Genomic DNA, 17,004 nt, shown 5'->3' on the forward strand with positions numbered 1-17,004 from the left:
AGAATCTGGCCATACATCTTTTTTATCCATGTTCTAACTTATATGTATAAAGCAGTTGTTTCCAGCACATGGTAACATGTAATTATAATGACTCCACAAAGTAGCTATTGAATGGAGTGAACCTGACCTGCCAGAGAGCTCTGAGGGCTGTGGAGGGATCACAGAGAAAATGTGAACTTGATGGGCAAATGTCCATCAAGGCTCAGGTTCAGCTCAGGGTCTGGGATCTGAAGTGGGATCTCTAAAGAGTAGTCAGAAAGAGAAGTTCAGAAAAGTGGGAAAGGGGAAGACAAGAGAGGGGTTTGAGTTACCTTCTTAAACTTTGGGCTCATGGAAAGGATTCAATAAATCCTTGCTAATTCATTAAGCAATCTGATGTAGCAGAGACTTATTTAGACTAATCGGAAGAAATCATTTCTTCAAGGTAAGACATGATTTTTCACTTTGGCCAATAATGATGGAGCACCTACTCTGTGCCAAACATATTTTCCAGATGCCAGGAATATGGCAGCAAGCTGGACAAAAGCCCTGTTCTAATGGAGCTTATATGTTAGCGAGAGGAGGGTAACAGCCGGTAAGCTGAGTAACTACATTAATATAAAAATCATGTTAGAAAGTGATAGGTGTTGGAAAGACAATAAAATGATGGTCAATAACTTGAGGGAACAAGGATACTTTGGATAATGTGGTTAGATGATCTTTGAGGAGATAATATGACCAAGCTGGTGCTTTGAAGGAACATTAAACACAGAATTGTTTCTACACATAAGAGTCCACAGGGACTCTTTTTATTCCTTTCCTCCTCTTTGAGGATCTTTTCAACCAAACTTTCAATGCTAGGCCTAGAGGTAACTCTTCCCTTGGACCTTCCTCACCTCTGCGAAGGTAGCCTGCCTTGCCCAGCCTAGTTTGGTGACCTCAGGTTGGCCCTGCATCCTGCTATAAATTTCCCCTTTCTTATCTGTGAAACAGATTTCTCTTCTTATCAATCGAGCCCTTATTTATGAAGCCTGTAACCTTTGTTCAGAAAAAGGAAAAGCTCTGGATTTCAGACCACAGTTATCAAAGTTTTAAATTTATTACCTCTTTATTTCCCAATCAGTAGGAGACCCATCGTTCCCAAATGCATGAGTCAAGGTTCTCCAAGAAATAGAAGCAGCTAGAGATGGTAGAAATAGAGACATTTATCGTGAGGGACTGGCTCACACAATTATGAAGGCTGAGAAGTCACGCAATCTGCCGGCTACAAGCTGGTTATCCAAGAAAGCTGGATGTAGGGTTCCAGTCCAAACCAAAGGCCCAAGAATCAGGAGTGCCAATGTCTGAGGACAGGAGAAGATGGACATCCCAGCTCAGAGAGAGCATAGTCAGCCTTCCTCTACGTTTTTGCTCTCCTCCAGCCCTCAAAGGATTCGTGATGTCTGCCCACACTGGAGAAGGCCATCATCTGCTTTAGTCAGTTCACCAGCTCAGTGGAGCTAATCTCTTAGGAGACACCTTCACAGACACACCCAGAAATAATGTTTATCAGTGTTCCCTGAACAGGAACGCAAGGGCAAAGGGCCTCCTGCCAAAGAAACCACCCTAAACTAAAGAAAAAAAAGACCAACATGTCCAGCTTGACAAGAAATGACTTAATTAAGGGGACTTACAGACTTATAGCCTGTCTTGGGCAGCCACAAGATGAGATCTCAGCAACCTCACCTCTCCCATCCCCTTTTTTAAAAAAGATTTTAGTTATTTATTTGAGAAAGAGAGCACAAGTGTGAGGAGTGGCAGAGGGAAAGAGAGAAGCAGACTCCCCGCTGAACAGGGAGCCCAGACACATAGCTCAATCCAGGACCTGGGAATCATAACCTGAGCCTAAGGCAGACGCTTAACCTGAGCCACCCAGGTGCCCCAATCTCACATCCCTTTTAGACCTGCTTTCATAGCCCTAGGGAATACCTACTGGGAGCCCACCTAAGAGGAGAATGTGTAGTAGGTGTGTGTCATTGTCATATCTTCTGGTCAGTTCAAGAACATTGTGCCCAGAGGATGTGCTTAATCAAATGAAAGAATTAAGAATGGTGGGCAGGGGGGGTGGTTGCTGCAATGCTTGCTCAAGAAGGTTTCAGGGCACAGGGCTGTCCTCCTGGCAGATTTGTTCAAGATAGAATCAGTGTAGGTCACACTTTCTGGGCACCCCTTAGTCCCACCAGGTTGACATGTAAAAGTAAACCATTGCACTGAGAACTACAGCCCCCCACATAGAAAACCTCTCTCTGTCTACTCCTTTCTCTCAGGAATAAATACTCCTTTAGCAAAAATATAAATAGGGTTCAAGCATATTTAGAATGAACTATTTGCCCTGTGTTCATACACATTACTGGGCAGAGGGCTTAACAACTGGAATTTTTAACACCGAGTGAGAAATGCCACTGACTTACAAATAGCCACTCGAGACACAATATCCATTTTTGAAACCAAGGACTCATATTTGGACATAAAACCAGACCTTTCAGGAACTATGAAAGAATAATTTTTTCCTTCCTCTTCCTTTTTTAAAAAAAGTATTTTATTTATTTATTCACGAGAGACACAGAGAGAGGCAGAGACACAGGCAGAGGGAGAAGCAGGATCCATTCAGGGAGCCCAATGTGGGACTCGACCCCAGGACCCCAGGATCACACCCTGGGCTGAACAAAGGCAGGCGCTAAACTGCTGAGCCACTCAGGGATTCCCCCGCCTCTTCTTTTTTTTTAAAGAAAACCATTGGTTTTCACCCAGTGCTTCCCAAATAGAAAAGTTAGGAGGTTAAGCTGATTATTTGTTCTTATTGTTTGTTTGTTTGTTTGTTTGTTTGTTTACTTTCTTAAAATGATTTCAGAAGAATATAACTAAACTGCAGTCAACACCAGGAAGACATTAGCTCCAAGAGTATCTCCAGGGGCACCTGGATGGCTCAGTGGTTGAGCATCTGCCTTTGGCTCAGGTCGTGATCCCAGAGTCCCGAGATTGAATCCCACTTCAGGCTCCCTGTGAGGAGCCTGCTTCTCCCTCTGCCTGTGTCTCTGCCTCTCTCTGTGTGTCTCTCATGGATAAATAAATAAAATCTTTTAAAAAGGGGGGGGGGCAGCCCCTGTGGCGCAGTGGTTTAGTGCCGCCTGCAGCCTGGGGTGTGATCCTGGAGACCCCGGATCGAGTCCCACGTCGGGCTCCCTGCATGGAGCCTGCTTCTCCCTCTGCCTGTGTCTCTGCCTCTCTCTCTCTCTCTGTGTGTGTGTGTGTGTGTGTGTCTCTATGAATAAATAAATAAAAATCTTTAAAAAAAAATGGGGGGGGGGCTGTCTCCAAAGTGCCGAGAATACCTCTAGGTCCATATAAGGAAAATGTGGGGCAGAGGTGGGTGGGTGCCTGCAGGTGGGCGGTAAAGGTCACTGCCTGAGAGTCATCTCACACAGGGTGTTGCTTGAGGGGGTAGTTTCAGTTCCTATAGGGATGCTTTGCTTTCAGGGTCTCCCCGCTGAGCCAAAAGACAAGCTGGAAAGAAGAACCCAACTAGAAAGTTTGAGGTCAAAATGGAGGCAGACAAAGTCCTCTTTCAAGAGGTGTTACAGGCCATTACAACCGTCCAAATCCTTTTGTTTTGTACAGAGAATGATCTCCTAAGGCCATATGCTTTCAAAGTTAACACATCTCAGCCTGTTGTATTATTTGCCCAGACAAATCCCATCCTCACCCCCATATCCACAACCATGGGACCTGTAAGAAAGGGAACTGCTGGAGGGAGAAACCCTTTGCTTAATAATTGGCCAGGATTAGGGCATTGTGAGAAATGTCCCCCGAAGGTAGCTTTGGATCAAAAGCTTCAAAATTAAACCGAGGGAAGTGAAGAGGATGGGGAAGGACAGGAAACGTGCCCCCCACAGCGTTGGCCTGAACACTGACCCACAGGAGGGGAATTTAGGTCCTTAAGCCCAGTGATGCCTTCCTCCCTGTTTTAGGCACAGAATGAGCCACAAAACAAGAATCAATTAGTGCTAATTATCTTCTCCATTTCCTCCATTATCTTCCCATCTTTTCCCAAACTCTTTATCTTTGAAAAAAAAAATTTTTTTTTAAAGATTTTATTTATTTATTCATGAGAGACACACAGGGAGAGGCAGAGACACAGGCAGAGGGAGAAGCAGGTTCCCTGTGGGGAGCCAGATGCAGGACTTGATCCAGGACCCTGGGATCACAACCTGAGCCAAAGGCACATGCTCAACCACTGAGCCACCCAGGTGCCCCTCTCTGAAAAAATTTTTGTTAAATTTTCTTCCTTCCTTCATGTCCCTTCTAAGTCTGTGAGGGCAGATCCAATAGTCACAGTTATGTGTCTTCCAGTGAGAACGTGGAAGCTCGCTTTCCTAGTCACCTTGAGCTCTCCTTGTCTCTGACAGTATTTCAGGGAGCCAGCAAAGACTTGAACTAGAAACTTCCCCTTCCCCTTGATGGAGCAGGCTCATCAAAACAGAGCATTCACCTCAAATGTATTGCTGAGCAACTGAATTCTCAGCCTCTAGCCTCCAAATATTCTTTCCAACAGTCAAGACCTATTGCTGCGTCCTGGACTCCTTTGGTCACCACTGGGGCATGCCAAGTGGAATAGGGGATCTGCAAGTCTCTCTTGTAGGCTAAGGCACATTTGCAACTTCTCATAGGAAGCTGACATCAGATATGTATCCACTGAATTAGTTCTTTAATGAGATACCTCTCCTGGCTGAGAACCTGCATGGAGAGAACAGAGGCTGTAGGAGAGAAAACATGTCGGAAAGAAAGCTCTTGTTGGAAAGTCTCATGGATTTGATACACGGGTGCTAAGCCACAAAAAGAGGGTAAAGGGGGAGTGCTGGGGTTAAGTCAGTAATTTTTACACCTTTTTCATATGGATGGCAAATGTGCCCTGAAAAAAAAATGCTGAGCCCTTGCAATTTCCACCCATGGCTACATTTTATCTAACTTTAATAAAAGCATCACCAAACAGAAGTCAGAATGTCCATGACACACTTCCTGATCTGTACAAACCTCATAATCAGTGTTTGTTCACAGGCAGTTTCTTACTCGGGGCAATGTGGGGCAGGGGGTGGCACGGGAGGAGAAAGGAGAGAAGGTAGGACAATGCCTCTTGAAGCAAACTCAGACAATTAAAATTCCACCGCGTGGGCACCAACATCAGGAAAGATTTCAATAGAATAAATAATCTGGGGCTAAGAAACCTTGACACAGAGCCTCTGAAATCAAGGTCTCTGGAAAATTCAGACAGGAAAAGTTCTGCATATAGCATCACTGCTTTTGGCAGAGGACTGGAAAATTGGAATCAAATGCTGCAGTCAGGCAACTTCTGAGCAATTTCAAATAAGTACAGTCATAATTCATCTCTAGTCAAACAATGTGAGATTTTAATAAGAGCAACAGGAAAAGTTCTAGAAGGAAAGAACACTCCTAATTTCCATTGTTCTGCAAACACTCCCTCTCAAGCAGTGATTTTCTTCCCCATGGTTACTAAGTGGGAATCTGATCATTAGAAAACGAGGCAAGGTAAACCATATTCTTTTATTCCAGTAGAGGAAAAAGTGTGATTATTTAACTCTTACATAATTCCGGGCAGTTGATATGTGAATGTGATTATTTATGTGATTTAGCAGAATCTGTGCTCCTTAGCCTCCCACCCAAGTAACTGAAAACATCCAAGTAATAGGGGAATGCTCTTGGGGGTCCCAGTTCTCTTCTTAGGTTTGAGACGGGCTTGCAGGGTACACTGTGCAAAACATCTTCTTCGTGCTTCACAAAATCGAGGGTGGTATTTCTGAAACTGTTTATTCAAGCCTCAGTGTTCCTGTAAAGGTGCATAAACTTCTAAAGTGCTATGTCATCCACAGAAATTTTCTTGCACAATAACACCAACCATTATACCCGAGCATCCACACTCATGAATGTGACTCAAACATGACTTGACAAACCACTTAGTGTTTACTAAAACTTCTCCCACTCTTTTTTTTTATTTTTTAAAGATTTTTTACTTATTCATTTGAGAGAGAGAGACCGAGACAGAGAGAGCACGAGCAAGGGGAGAGGCAGAGGAAGAGGGAGAAGCAGACTTCCCCTTGAACTGGGGGCCAGACATGGGACTTGATCCCAGGATCTGGAGATCATGACCTGAGCACAAGGCACACGCTTAACCATCGAGCCACCCAGGTGCCCCAAGACTTGTCCCACTCTTCAAAGATCTAGTCTATACTAGGGTCAGAAACACCAATGTTTTAAGGGAATAATAAAGCTCAGGAAAAGATGGCATAGTACAGATTTTTTTTTAACTTTTAATTTTTGGATAATTATAACTCACAAGAAAATATAAAAATACTACAGACAGGTCTAGTTGCAGCCTGCACCCAACGTCCCCCAGCAATCTGAATGTAACATCTTATATAACTATAGTACATTATCAAACCAGGAGATTGACACTGGCACCGTATTATTCCCTGGATACCATTAACTAGATTCAGACATTACTGGGATTACAGCAGGTTTTAAAACCATTTGGGGGTCGCCTGGGTGGCTCAATCCGTTAAGCATCTGCCTTCAGCTCAGGTCAAGATCCTGGAGTCCTAGGATCCAGCCCCACATGGGGCACCCTGCTCAGCAGAGTCAGCTTCTCCTTTTTCCTCTGCCCTTCACCCTGCCCATGCTCATGCTCTCTTTCTCTCTCAAATAAATAAAAAATCTTAAAAAAAAAAAAAAACCATTTGGACACAGCAGGAGGTAATTTGAATCATTTGCATGAAACTCATTCTTGGAGGTAACATTCCTATAGGGAATTTGAGTTTGCTATCATCAGAGCTGGATACTTTGAGCAAATTATTTGTCACTGAGCTTCAGTTTGTTCATCTATAACCTGGGAATCCTAATACTACCCAAGTAAGTTGTTATAAGTGAGAGCGGCATATATGAGGAAACCTCCCCCCCCCCCCCCATAATACTTTCCTTCATTCCCTCATCAGACTTCAGCTCCTGTGATTTTTTTTTAGAAGTCCCAGGTGATCTAATAGCCTGGGTAATGTGCCTCGTTTGTTTAGTTTTGGTTCAGGCTGGTCAAGGAATATCCTCAAGATACTTGAAGTGGGAAGTTTCAACCAGGATGGGGCTTGGTGCTACATCTCTTAGAAGCATCCCCCTACCCAAGACAGTGACCTGAAAGCTTCAGAACTGCCCTGCTGCATGAAGCCATGCTCTACCCAGCAATCTAAGGGGCTTGGGCTCTGGGCTCCCGCAGGCTGGTGACTAAGCTGCAGTTGAAGGCTCAGCTGAACTGTCATTCCAGTCGCTTCCCTGCTCCGGCTCTGAGGTGGACCCTGGAACAACCCTAAGGCTTTGACTCTGGGAGTCAGAAGGAGGAGGGATCAGGCCATCCTTAATTGCAGGTTTTCTTTCTGCCTTCCTGACTACCTGCCACCCTGTGCAGGTGTGCAATTTGCACTAATTGTAGCATTGGTCCTAAGGGTGACAATAAAACCCATGTGGGCTTCTCCACCTCCTCGTTTTCATTGTGTCTCACAATGATTTGTCTGTCACAAGCCAACTGGGCAAGTGCCATCCTTCATTCTCTTTTTGGTACACTGCCTGCCATGCCTTAATGCCCAATTAATAAAATTACAGAAATAACCCTCCTCTGGCCTGGTGTTCTGGAGGCAGCACTGGGCAGACAGTGAGACTCGTGTGGATCTCCTTAGAGCCTGGTGCCCCACAGGGGTCTGAAGGTCACTGCGGTGCTGGTTGGGAGATGGGGGGTGGACAGTCAGGAGAACAGGAAGGCTGCAAGGAGGAAGGCATATAGATAGGCGCCACCTGAAACAGGGAAATTGGGGTGGGGATGGGGTGGGTGTACCCAGGATCTTGCAAGGAGCTTTTTAAAGAAAAAAAAATTTTTTTTTAAATTTATTCATGAGAGACACGGGTGGGGAAGAGGCAGAGGGAGAAGCAGGCTCCATGCAGGGAGCCTGATGCAGGACTCGATACTGGGTCCCCAGGACCACATCCTGGGCGGAAGCAGGCCCTGAACAGCTGAGCCACCCAGGGATCCCCTTGCGAGGAGCTTTAACCTGAGGGCCAGACTGATGATTTTATTTCAGCCTTGGCTCTGCCACTGACCAGTATGGGCTTTGGACAGATTCTTACCCCTCCTTAGCCTCTATTTTCTAATCTGTAAATGGGGATAACACCGCAGATCTCTTAGATCATATATTGCGACGACAAAAGGTGGGGGGGGGGGGAGCATCTAGGCCCCGGACACATACATTTCTTCCCCACCCTGACCTTCTAGAAATAGCCTAGCACAAGGCCCGTGGAGCCGTCCGTCTGTGCACACTGAGGCACAGAGGGCCTCCCACAGTTTATGGGGGCGAGAGACGGATTCCGCTGACCCTCAATACTGGGTGTCTGTCAATCTTGGGGAGCTGAGTCGCCGCAGGTGACGTTATGCCGAGGAAACTGAGGCAGGCCACGCCCCGAGACACAAATGCGTCCTGGGGCCGCTCTGTTAACAGGTGCGAGGGCCTCAGCCCCGAAATGCAGGTGTTTTTTTTTTTTTTCGTCCAAAGCTTCGGGGCGCGGGGTGGGGGGCGCGCGGGCGAGCGGAGGGGCGTCGCCGCGGGGGGCTCGTGGGCGCGGGGCTCGTGGGCGCGGGGTGGGGGCGGGGGCGGGGCGGGGCGGGGCGCGGGCGGCCCCGGGGCCACGGCGCGGGGCGGAGCGGAGGGGCTCGTGGGCGCGCCGCCCCCTCCCCGCGCGGCCCGGCGGCCGCCAGGTGGCACCACGGCGGGGCCCGGGCGCGGCCCGCGGGCGGGGCGGGAGGCACGAAGGGGTTAAGGCGCCGGCGGAGCGGCGGCCGCGGCTCTCCGGGGAAGCCGGCCGGGGCGCGCGGAGGCGGGAGCGGCGGCGGCGGCGGGGCCGGGCCAATCGGGCGGCGGCCGGCGCGCGCGGAGCCAGCGCCATGGAGGGAGGCGCGGCGCCCGGCCGCCCCTGACGCGCCGCTCCGTGCCGGTGGTCGGCGAGCCGAGCCGAGCCGAGCCGAGCCGAGCCGAGCCGAGCCGCCCGGGGCCCCGCGGCGCGGAGATGAGCAGGTCGGCGGCGCTGCTGCTCTGCCTGCTGGGCTGCAACGTCTGGACGGCGGGGACCAAGGCGCCGCGGGAGCCCGGCGCCGGAGCCCAAGGTGGGTGCGCGGCGGCGGCGGCGGCCGCGGGGCTTTGTGTCGGCCGCGGGCCTCGGCGGCGGCGGCGGGCCTCCCGGGCCGCATTGTGTCGCGGCCGCCCGGCCCCAGCCCGGCCCCAGCCCGGCCCCAGCCCGAGCCGCAGCGGGGCCGCCGGCCTGCAGCCCCCGCGCCGCGCTCCGAGGGGGCGGCACCGCCGGGGGGCGCGGGGCGCGGGGGGCTCCGGCGGGGGCGGCGGCCGAGGGGAGCGCGCGGCCCCGCCTGCAGCCGCCCGGGGGGGCCTTGCCCTTCGGCCGCGACCCGGGCGCGAGGCTCCGTCCTCGCCCTCGCCCTCGCCCTCGCCCTCGCCCTGGGGCGACCGGGGGCTGCCCCGGGGTCGCCGCCGCCGCCGCCCGCTGCGCCCTCGGGGCCGCCGTCCTGGAGACCCGGGGCAGGGCGGGGGCCGAATTCGGCCCTTTGGCGGCGGCGCTGGAGGGAGGGGTGGCCGCCGCCTCCGGGGTGCCCCCCGGAGCCCGCAGCCCGCAGCCCGGAGCCCGAGGTCCGCGGCCGCTGCCCGCCGCCAGCCTGCCGCAGTTTGGGAAAGTTTCGGGGTCTCCTGTCCCTCCCTGTCCGACGTCCTCTCCAGGCCTCCAGGGATTTGCTCGGCGCCCCCAGGAATCGTCCCCGAGAAGGGGGAGATGGAATTAGAACTGGGAGGCCTTGAGCACTTTAAAAAAAAAAAAAAAAAATCATCGCTGGGTCTGTCTGTCGCCAGCTCATGCCTTTTGTCTAATCTTTGGCCTCTGCAAATCTGCTTTCCAGACCTGGGTGTCAAGGGGCCGCCTCTGAGAATGGCCACAAGCCTGTCTTTTGTTTTTAAAATAAGGATTTCTTGAGGGGGGCACCCAGGAGCTGCCTTTGCACGCGTGTGTGGGGACAGAATGGAGTGCTTCTCCGTTGCCTGCCTTTTCAAAAGGGTGAATGAGGCCGCGGCAGCTGAGCATCCGCATCCACCCTGGACATCGCAGTCGGGCCTCCCTCGGGCCGCCCGGGGCTCCCCAGAGACTGTTCCCCTGCAGCACTGTAGACCTCCACCCCCCTCCTGTTCCCCCCCCCGCCCCACCGGCTCCTGGCCGGTGCCTATTCCCGGGCCGAAGGATGCATGCATGCCCTGTAGGGTCGGCGTGTGGATGGTAGGAAGGAGGAGCACACCATCGCCTTGCACAGACCCTGACTTCCCCCCTTTTCTTCATGCTAACGTCCTCCCCCTGTGTTAGAAACATCCAGAGCCTAGATTGCCTGGGAGCAGAGAACCATGGGTGGACTTCCACCCGTGATGTTGTGACAGGCAAGGAGGCTTCTACCCATAGACGGCTGGGTTTAGCTTGTTACCTACATGTTGAATTAAAGGTTTTCCTCGTCGTCACTTGCTGTTATCATTTGCTGGCATCTCCTTCATGCGTTGCTTTTTCTATAGCTGTGAGAGAGAAGGGCTGTTAGGAACTGTGTATAAATTTAGTAATGTATATTGTGGAAAAGGGGGCATGGACAAGGTACAAAAAAGACCCATATGTCTCTTCGGTAGGAAATGAATGTTTAGAAGATTAGATCATCGGTGTAGAATTGTAGCCTCTTTCATTAATACCCCACTGCTCTTTGAATCAGCTATTTTAATGAATATGATATTTGTGTTTCAACGAGGCCATTAATTCCAAAGAACAGATTGAGTGTTTTGCACTTGAAATATGAATATATAGAAACATTAAGTTCATGCCTTTATAGAATAGAGGAAGGCATGGCCTCCATTGGGGGAAAAAAAAAAAGTCATGAACAAAACCTGCTAGGTTTAGGTTGAAGACCACACTTTACAGAAATCTTACTGCTAAAAATCAGATTGGGTAACTAAACTCTCAGAAATGGAATTTTCTATGAGGTGCGTGAGAAGTAGCCAACTAGTGGGGATATTTATACCATGTTTTGGAGGGTCTTAGTACATGGTTTGGCTTGAGTGGAAGACCAAGTGTCTTGGAATGTTTTTCCCCCAGGATTACTGCCTTGATTGAGTAGGATGGCTTATTAAAGTGTTGAGCCCAGGAGCTCCACCAGAAGTCATGGTCTCACTATCCGTCATCTAGGTTTTGCACTAGGACCTTTTTTTTTTTTTCTTAAAAAAGATTTATTTATTTTAGAGAGAGAGGATGCGCAGGGCTAGGGGGAAGGGCAGACTATACACTGAGCACAGTGGCCCAAGCCAGGTGTCACAGAGCCCAAGGAGGGGCTCAATCCCATGACTCTGATCAGGACCTGAGCTGAAACCAAGAGTCAGTCACTTAACTGACTGTGCCACCCAAGTGCCCTTCAGTGAGGGCCATTTTTAAGAAAACGGACAGTTGCTCCTTTGACATTGGCAGGTCTCCTTCCCCCCACTGATTTCTTCGAACCATCTTGACACCCAACTTGTAATGTAGTTTTTAAATTCACCTCTTCTCTTCTAGATCACATACACAAGGAAGGAAAATGTTACATCTGATTTCACTCTGCGATTCCACAGCAGGTTGTAGATTGTTTTGTGCATAGTTGGTATTTAGGTAGGGTTGATGGAGTGAAGGATTGAAGACCGCTAATACATAAATTATAGTGCAACGTGATGCATTTTTTTAGAGGAAAACTTAACTGTTTACCTTCTCTAAAACCTAACTTATAAGAGTTTTGCATTTATTGTAGAAATGGTTACTTGAATCATACTTTGAACATGTATTGTACACATACCTCATATACCAACAGAGTTTAGAAATGGCTTAAGCAAAACTATCTTAAAAACCTGGAACACACAGATACATACTGTATACTGTTGCAGTAACATCCGTGGGAATAAATGACACCTTCTTTATTAAATGAGTCTTTATTATTACTTCATCTAAGGAAATGAACATCTGCAAAATTTCTTGGCATTGCTTTGTTCTCCATATATTCAAGATAGAATTTAAAGTTTGGCTTCAGATTCTTCTCACCGTAGCTGCTTTGACCCAGCAAAGGGATTTCATTGGCAACAGTTGTCAAAGTGAAGTTTTGCTTTGCTAATCATGAATTTGAACCAGCTCTAGAATATGATTGCATGCTTTTATTGTTTTCATCTAAGTTTCTCCATAGTGTTTATGGCATCTACTTTTTTTCTGAGGAAAAAAAGAGGCTTATTCAGAAGTACTGGCTATTGTTTATTTTTTTCACCTCTTGGACAACTGTGCATTGCGGCTGGCTTACTAGGGGGAGCACGCCTTGAAGCGCAGTAAGCTGTGCAGATGCACTCCATAGAGACGTAGTTTTGAAGCCCAGCACTGTTTTTGCTTGCCAAAAGAAAGGTCAGAGCTAGGTTAAGGACTTCATGCTCAGACTTAAATTGTATGATCTTTAGTTTGCTGCTCAGTATCTAATAGTAAGGTATTTTGCAATGATGTGCTAACTTTATGTTCATCTCAGAAAAGCTACAATCTGTCATAACATTTGAGGTGAATGGTTGGCTGTCTTTCTTCTCTCTGAGAGGTCTATTCTTTGCCAAATTCAAATTTCAGTTATTAGAACACCAAGAAAGACCACGAAGCAATGTAAGACATCAGGAGGATCATCCGGCAAACATGACTTATGCTGCTATTATGTTAAGAACATAACATCTAAATAAAATTCATGGGCTCGCATCCTGGGAAACTATAGTATAGTACTTGGACTTGCAGAGGCCACTGGGCTTTATTGCACACCAGGTGTGGGAACTTTGCAAAAGCAACAGAAAAATCTAGGTGATTTCTGGCAAAGGCGTGGAAATGACTTTATGAGTTATTTTTGTATCCTGTTTGTACTTTTCCTATAACATTTTGTAACTTACAGCTTATTTGCTTAACACTCTAACCAAAAAGGGAAAATACTGTATAGATTTCTAAACTGAGCTTGCAAGTGAAAGTACCTGTTAAGTTTTAGTTAACTCGGGATCCCTGGGTGGCGCAGCGGTTTGGCGCCTGCCTTTGGCCCAGGGCGCGATCCTGGAGACCCAGGATCGAATCCCACGTCGGGCTCCTGGTGCGTGGAGCCTGCTTCTCCCTCTGCCTGTGTCTCTGCCTCTCTCTCTCTCTCTGTGACTATCATAAAAAAAAAAAAAAAAAAAAAAAGTTTTAGTTAACTCTTCATTGTAAAAAAAATTACTGATACCTCTGCAAATCTAACTGCACATTTTTATTGTAGTTGGGAAATATGCATTTAATAATTTAATGAATACTACACACTAAGAAGTCACATGGAAATAAATTAGATGAAACATAGGCATGTATAATACTATTGAAAGAAAAACTGTATAAAAATTTATCAGGAATCTAAATGGAAGAATACCTCTTGTACTTTTTTGTGCAACCTGTCTAATGGAAGTTATCAGGTACCCGAATAATGCTATTACAGTTTGATAAAGTTACAAAGAAATAATTGTGAACAAGTCATTTTCATTTGATTTCACTGAATTTAATTTAAGGACTTTTTAAAGACCTCAGCCCTGGCTAAATCATTCATTTCCACCGAACATGGAACTTAGTGTATTTTAAATGTTTTTTTTTTTTTTTTTAAGTTTCTTTATTTTTCTTAATTTCTACACCCAGTGTGGAGCTTGAACCCACAACCCTGAGCTCAGGAGTTGTTCACTCCTCCAAGTAGGCACCCAGAAATGGATTTTTAAAATTAAGCGTTAGCCCTGTAAGTAGACCAGTTAATTGTATGAAATAATTGTTTTTAAAGAAATTCTACAGTGTGACCCAATACTATGCCCTACATTAAAAAAGCTATTGTTTTCGTAAAGTCAAACTTGCAAATAGGCAAAATTTGAGGCAATTCACAACTTTAGAAAGACTTCATAATAAGTTCCCTAAAAGCAGTTATGTCAGCATGTTTCGGGTGATTCTCTCTTCCTCTGGTCAAGCCTCCATTTGAAATGATTTCTTCGCCAGCTCCTCTTCCTCCTGGATTCAAGTCAGGCTGCAAACTTTTGCTCTTTTTTTTTTTTTCTTTCTTTCAGTTACTCTTTACAGAATTTATTAATCCACACAGATTCCAGTAATGAAGTCCTTTTATGTGGATGATTCCATTTTTTCTCTTTCTTGCCTTGACATGATGTCTTAGCTCTATTTCTTTTTTTCCAACATGCTACTAAACCTCTCCCTTGCAGTGCACCGAGTCTGCCCCCAACTCTTCATCTTTCAACATGCAACCTAGCATACCCAAAGTTGTCTATTAACCAGACTCAAAATCTGGGTATCTCCTAAGATCACTTATCCACCTTGTAGTCCACACAGTCAGTAGCATTACAGGCGTATTTATATGGCACATTTATGTAGATATCTTTATTTTTTATTTATTTATTTTTATGTATGTAGATATCTTTAGATCAAGATAGATGAATTTATGAAGTACAGAAGGAACCTTGAGGTCAAACTCAGGCCAAGAGAATTAAGGTGACCTGAGCTCATGGCACTTTCTCATCACATGGACCCTTTGGAAGGCAGAAGAATGATCCCTAGAGATGTCCACGTCCTAAACCCTGGAACCTGTGGATATATTAGTTACATGGCAAGAGACACTTTGTAGAGCTCGTTAAGGATCTTCTGATGGGAAGATTATCCTGGATTTTCCAGGTAGGCCCAATATAATCACAAGGATTCTAACAAGAGCAAGGTGGGGAGATCATAGAGATGGAGATGTGACCATAGAAGCAGAGTGTCAGTGTCAGAGAGACAAGATATTTTTACTGCTGGCTGTGAGGATGGATGAAGCACCATGTGCCGTGGAATACAGGCAGCCTCTGGAAGCTGGAAAAGACAAGGAAATGGATTCTCCCCCACAATGGCCAGAAGAAATGCTTTCTTGCTGGCAATCTTCATTGTAGCCCAGCCGATACTGTTTGGGCTTCCAACCTATAGAACTGTAAGACAGTAAAATTATGTTGTTTTAAGCCACTGAATTGTGGTAATTTGTTATGGTAGCGATAGGAAACTGATACAGATACTGACCCCCAAGAACTACGAAAAGAAATGGGCACCCAGATAGGGTAATGGTACAGTGGCAATGGACCATTCTGGGGCACCAGAACTGCTGAAGATAACATTTGGAGAAGTGCATGGAATTTTTGCATTTTTTAACAAAATCCTGCCAAATGGGAGCCATGTTGAGAGAATCCTTGGGGAGTGCATTAAGGACCTCCCCCATCACTATTACCAAACGACTTTTTTTTCCAGATGAACTCAGGAGGCTGTGATTTGTTTATAAACAGAGTGCATCCAACCTTCTAGAGTTGGGATTAGCCATACCTACAGGGAGAATATGGAAACCCCCCAACCCCTGCCTGTTTGTTTATTTATTTATTTAGAGAGCACTCGTACACATGAGTGAGCAGGGGATGGGCAGAGGGTGAGGGAGAGAGAATCTCAAGCAGGCTCCACACTTAGTGCCGAGCCTAACTCGGGGCTTGATCTCAGGGTTGTGAGATCCAAGCCAGGGAATCTGCTTTCAATTCTTTCGCTCTTCCTTTCCCTCCCTGTCTGGCCCTCTCTCCACTTGCACATGCACGAGCGCACGCTCTCTCTCTCCTTCTCTCTCAAATAAATCTTTAAAAAGGAAGATAGAGTCAGACTCTTAACCACCTGAGCCATCCAGGTACCCCAGAAATGTTGGTTGCTTTTAAATTTTGGCCTAATTTTTATTAAAACATATCTCTTGGTAACTAAATGAGGTAAAAGAACCTTGTGATCAAATGTCACTGTAGGCCTCCCAATGCCTTTATATGATGAAAAGAAGAATCTTTCCCCCCCAAATTGGACTGGCCTCCCAGGCGCTTCTCAGGGGCTCAGCAGACGCTGTCTCGGGCTCAGCATACCACCTATAATATCTGTGCCTGTCTTAGGCAGATGACCCCACCCGCTCTCGGCCCTGGGCCCTGGTGCAGAGGGAGAGTGGAGTGAAACACCTGGACCGTGCACCTGTGGGGCAACACAGCAAGAGCAAAAACCGCTTGACCTCCTGCAGTTTCGATCTCACTGGGAACAAAGAGGTTCAGTGTAGCTGAGACAGGGAAGTTCCATGACATTTGGACAGGTCCCAGAAAAGCAGCTGATGGGTTCTCTGGACATTGACTCCAAGCAAGGGTATAGGATTCAGACCTCAGGGGCTGGGAGAAAAGAGAAGGGAAATGAAGTGCCCCAACTTGGGGCTTCTCCCAAGGAGGTGACCTTGAGAATGGAGAGAATCTTGATCTTGAGTTCAGGGCTTTGGTCAAAAAGTAAGTATAGAATGGAGGAAATGAGAGAATCACTCGGTTATTTTAAGGTTGAAGAAGACCTTGCTTCACATTAAAGTATCATACTTGCCTTCCCATTAGATCTCATAAACATTCATTCACTCATTTTCTCCTCATTTTCACAACCGCACATACCTCCCCTCATATGGTGCTTGCTGAAAGCATCCTGTCTTCCTCTCCCTGTTTTAATCTCTTCAGCCCAGGCTCTGTCCATGGGTCCCTCTTCAAATACCCCATTATTCACCTTTCTCTCCTGCAGAAAAACATTTAATACTTTCCTGTTGACTAACGTACAAAGTCTAAATTATTGAGTCTGGTCTTGACAACTTTCCCACCTTTCTTCATGTACTGATCCAACCTTTGCATCCATGTGTCATCAGTTTAAGTCATCTTCCCTAGCTAGAACGTTCCACTCATTACCCCTGGATGACCATCATTCCTCCTCACCCTCACTTCCCTTCACCTCCAGCTGGGCTCTTGT

The 17,004-nt window shown here is 47.1% G+C and overlaps 1 protein-coding gene across 3 annotated transcripts in view; it reads left to right on the forward strand.

The window, feature by feature from the left end:
• Nucleotides 1–9,063: 9,063 nt before the first annotated feature.
• The window catches only part of FAM171A1 (family with sequence similarity 171 member A1), a 131,993-nt gene continuing 124,052 nt past the window's right edge, over nucleotides 9,064–17,004 (forward strand). For 2 of the 3 annotated variants that reach the window (XM_072825693.1, XM_072825694.1), the window contains exon 1: nucleotides 9,064–9,226. In XM_072825693.1, coding sequence (XP_072681794.1) covers nucleotides 9,130–9,226 — 97 coding nt within the window. In that variant the 5' untranslated portion in view covers nucleotides 9,064–9,129. The remainder of the gene's footprint in view (nucleotides 9,227–17,004) is intronic. The other variant, XM_072825692.1, reaches the window with a different exon arrangement.

Source organism: Canis lupus, chromosome 5, assembly GCF_048164855.1.
Source record: "Canis lupus baileyi chromosome 5, mCanLup2.hap1, whole genome shotgun sequence".
NCBI lineage: Eukaryota > Metazoa > Chordata > Mammalia > Carnivora > Canidae > Canis > Canis lupus.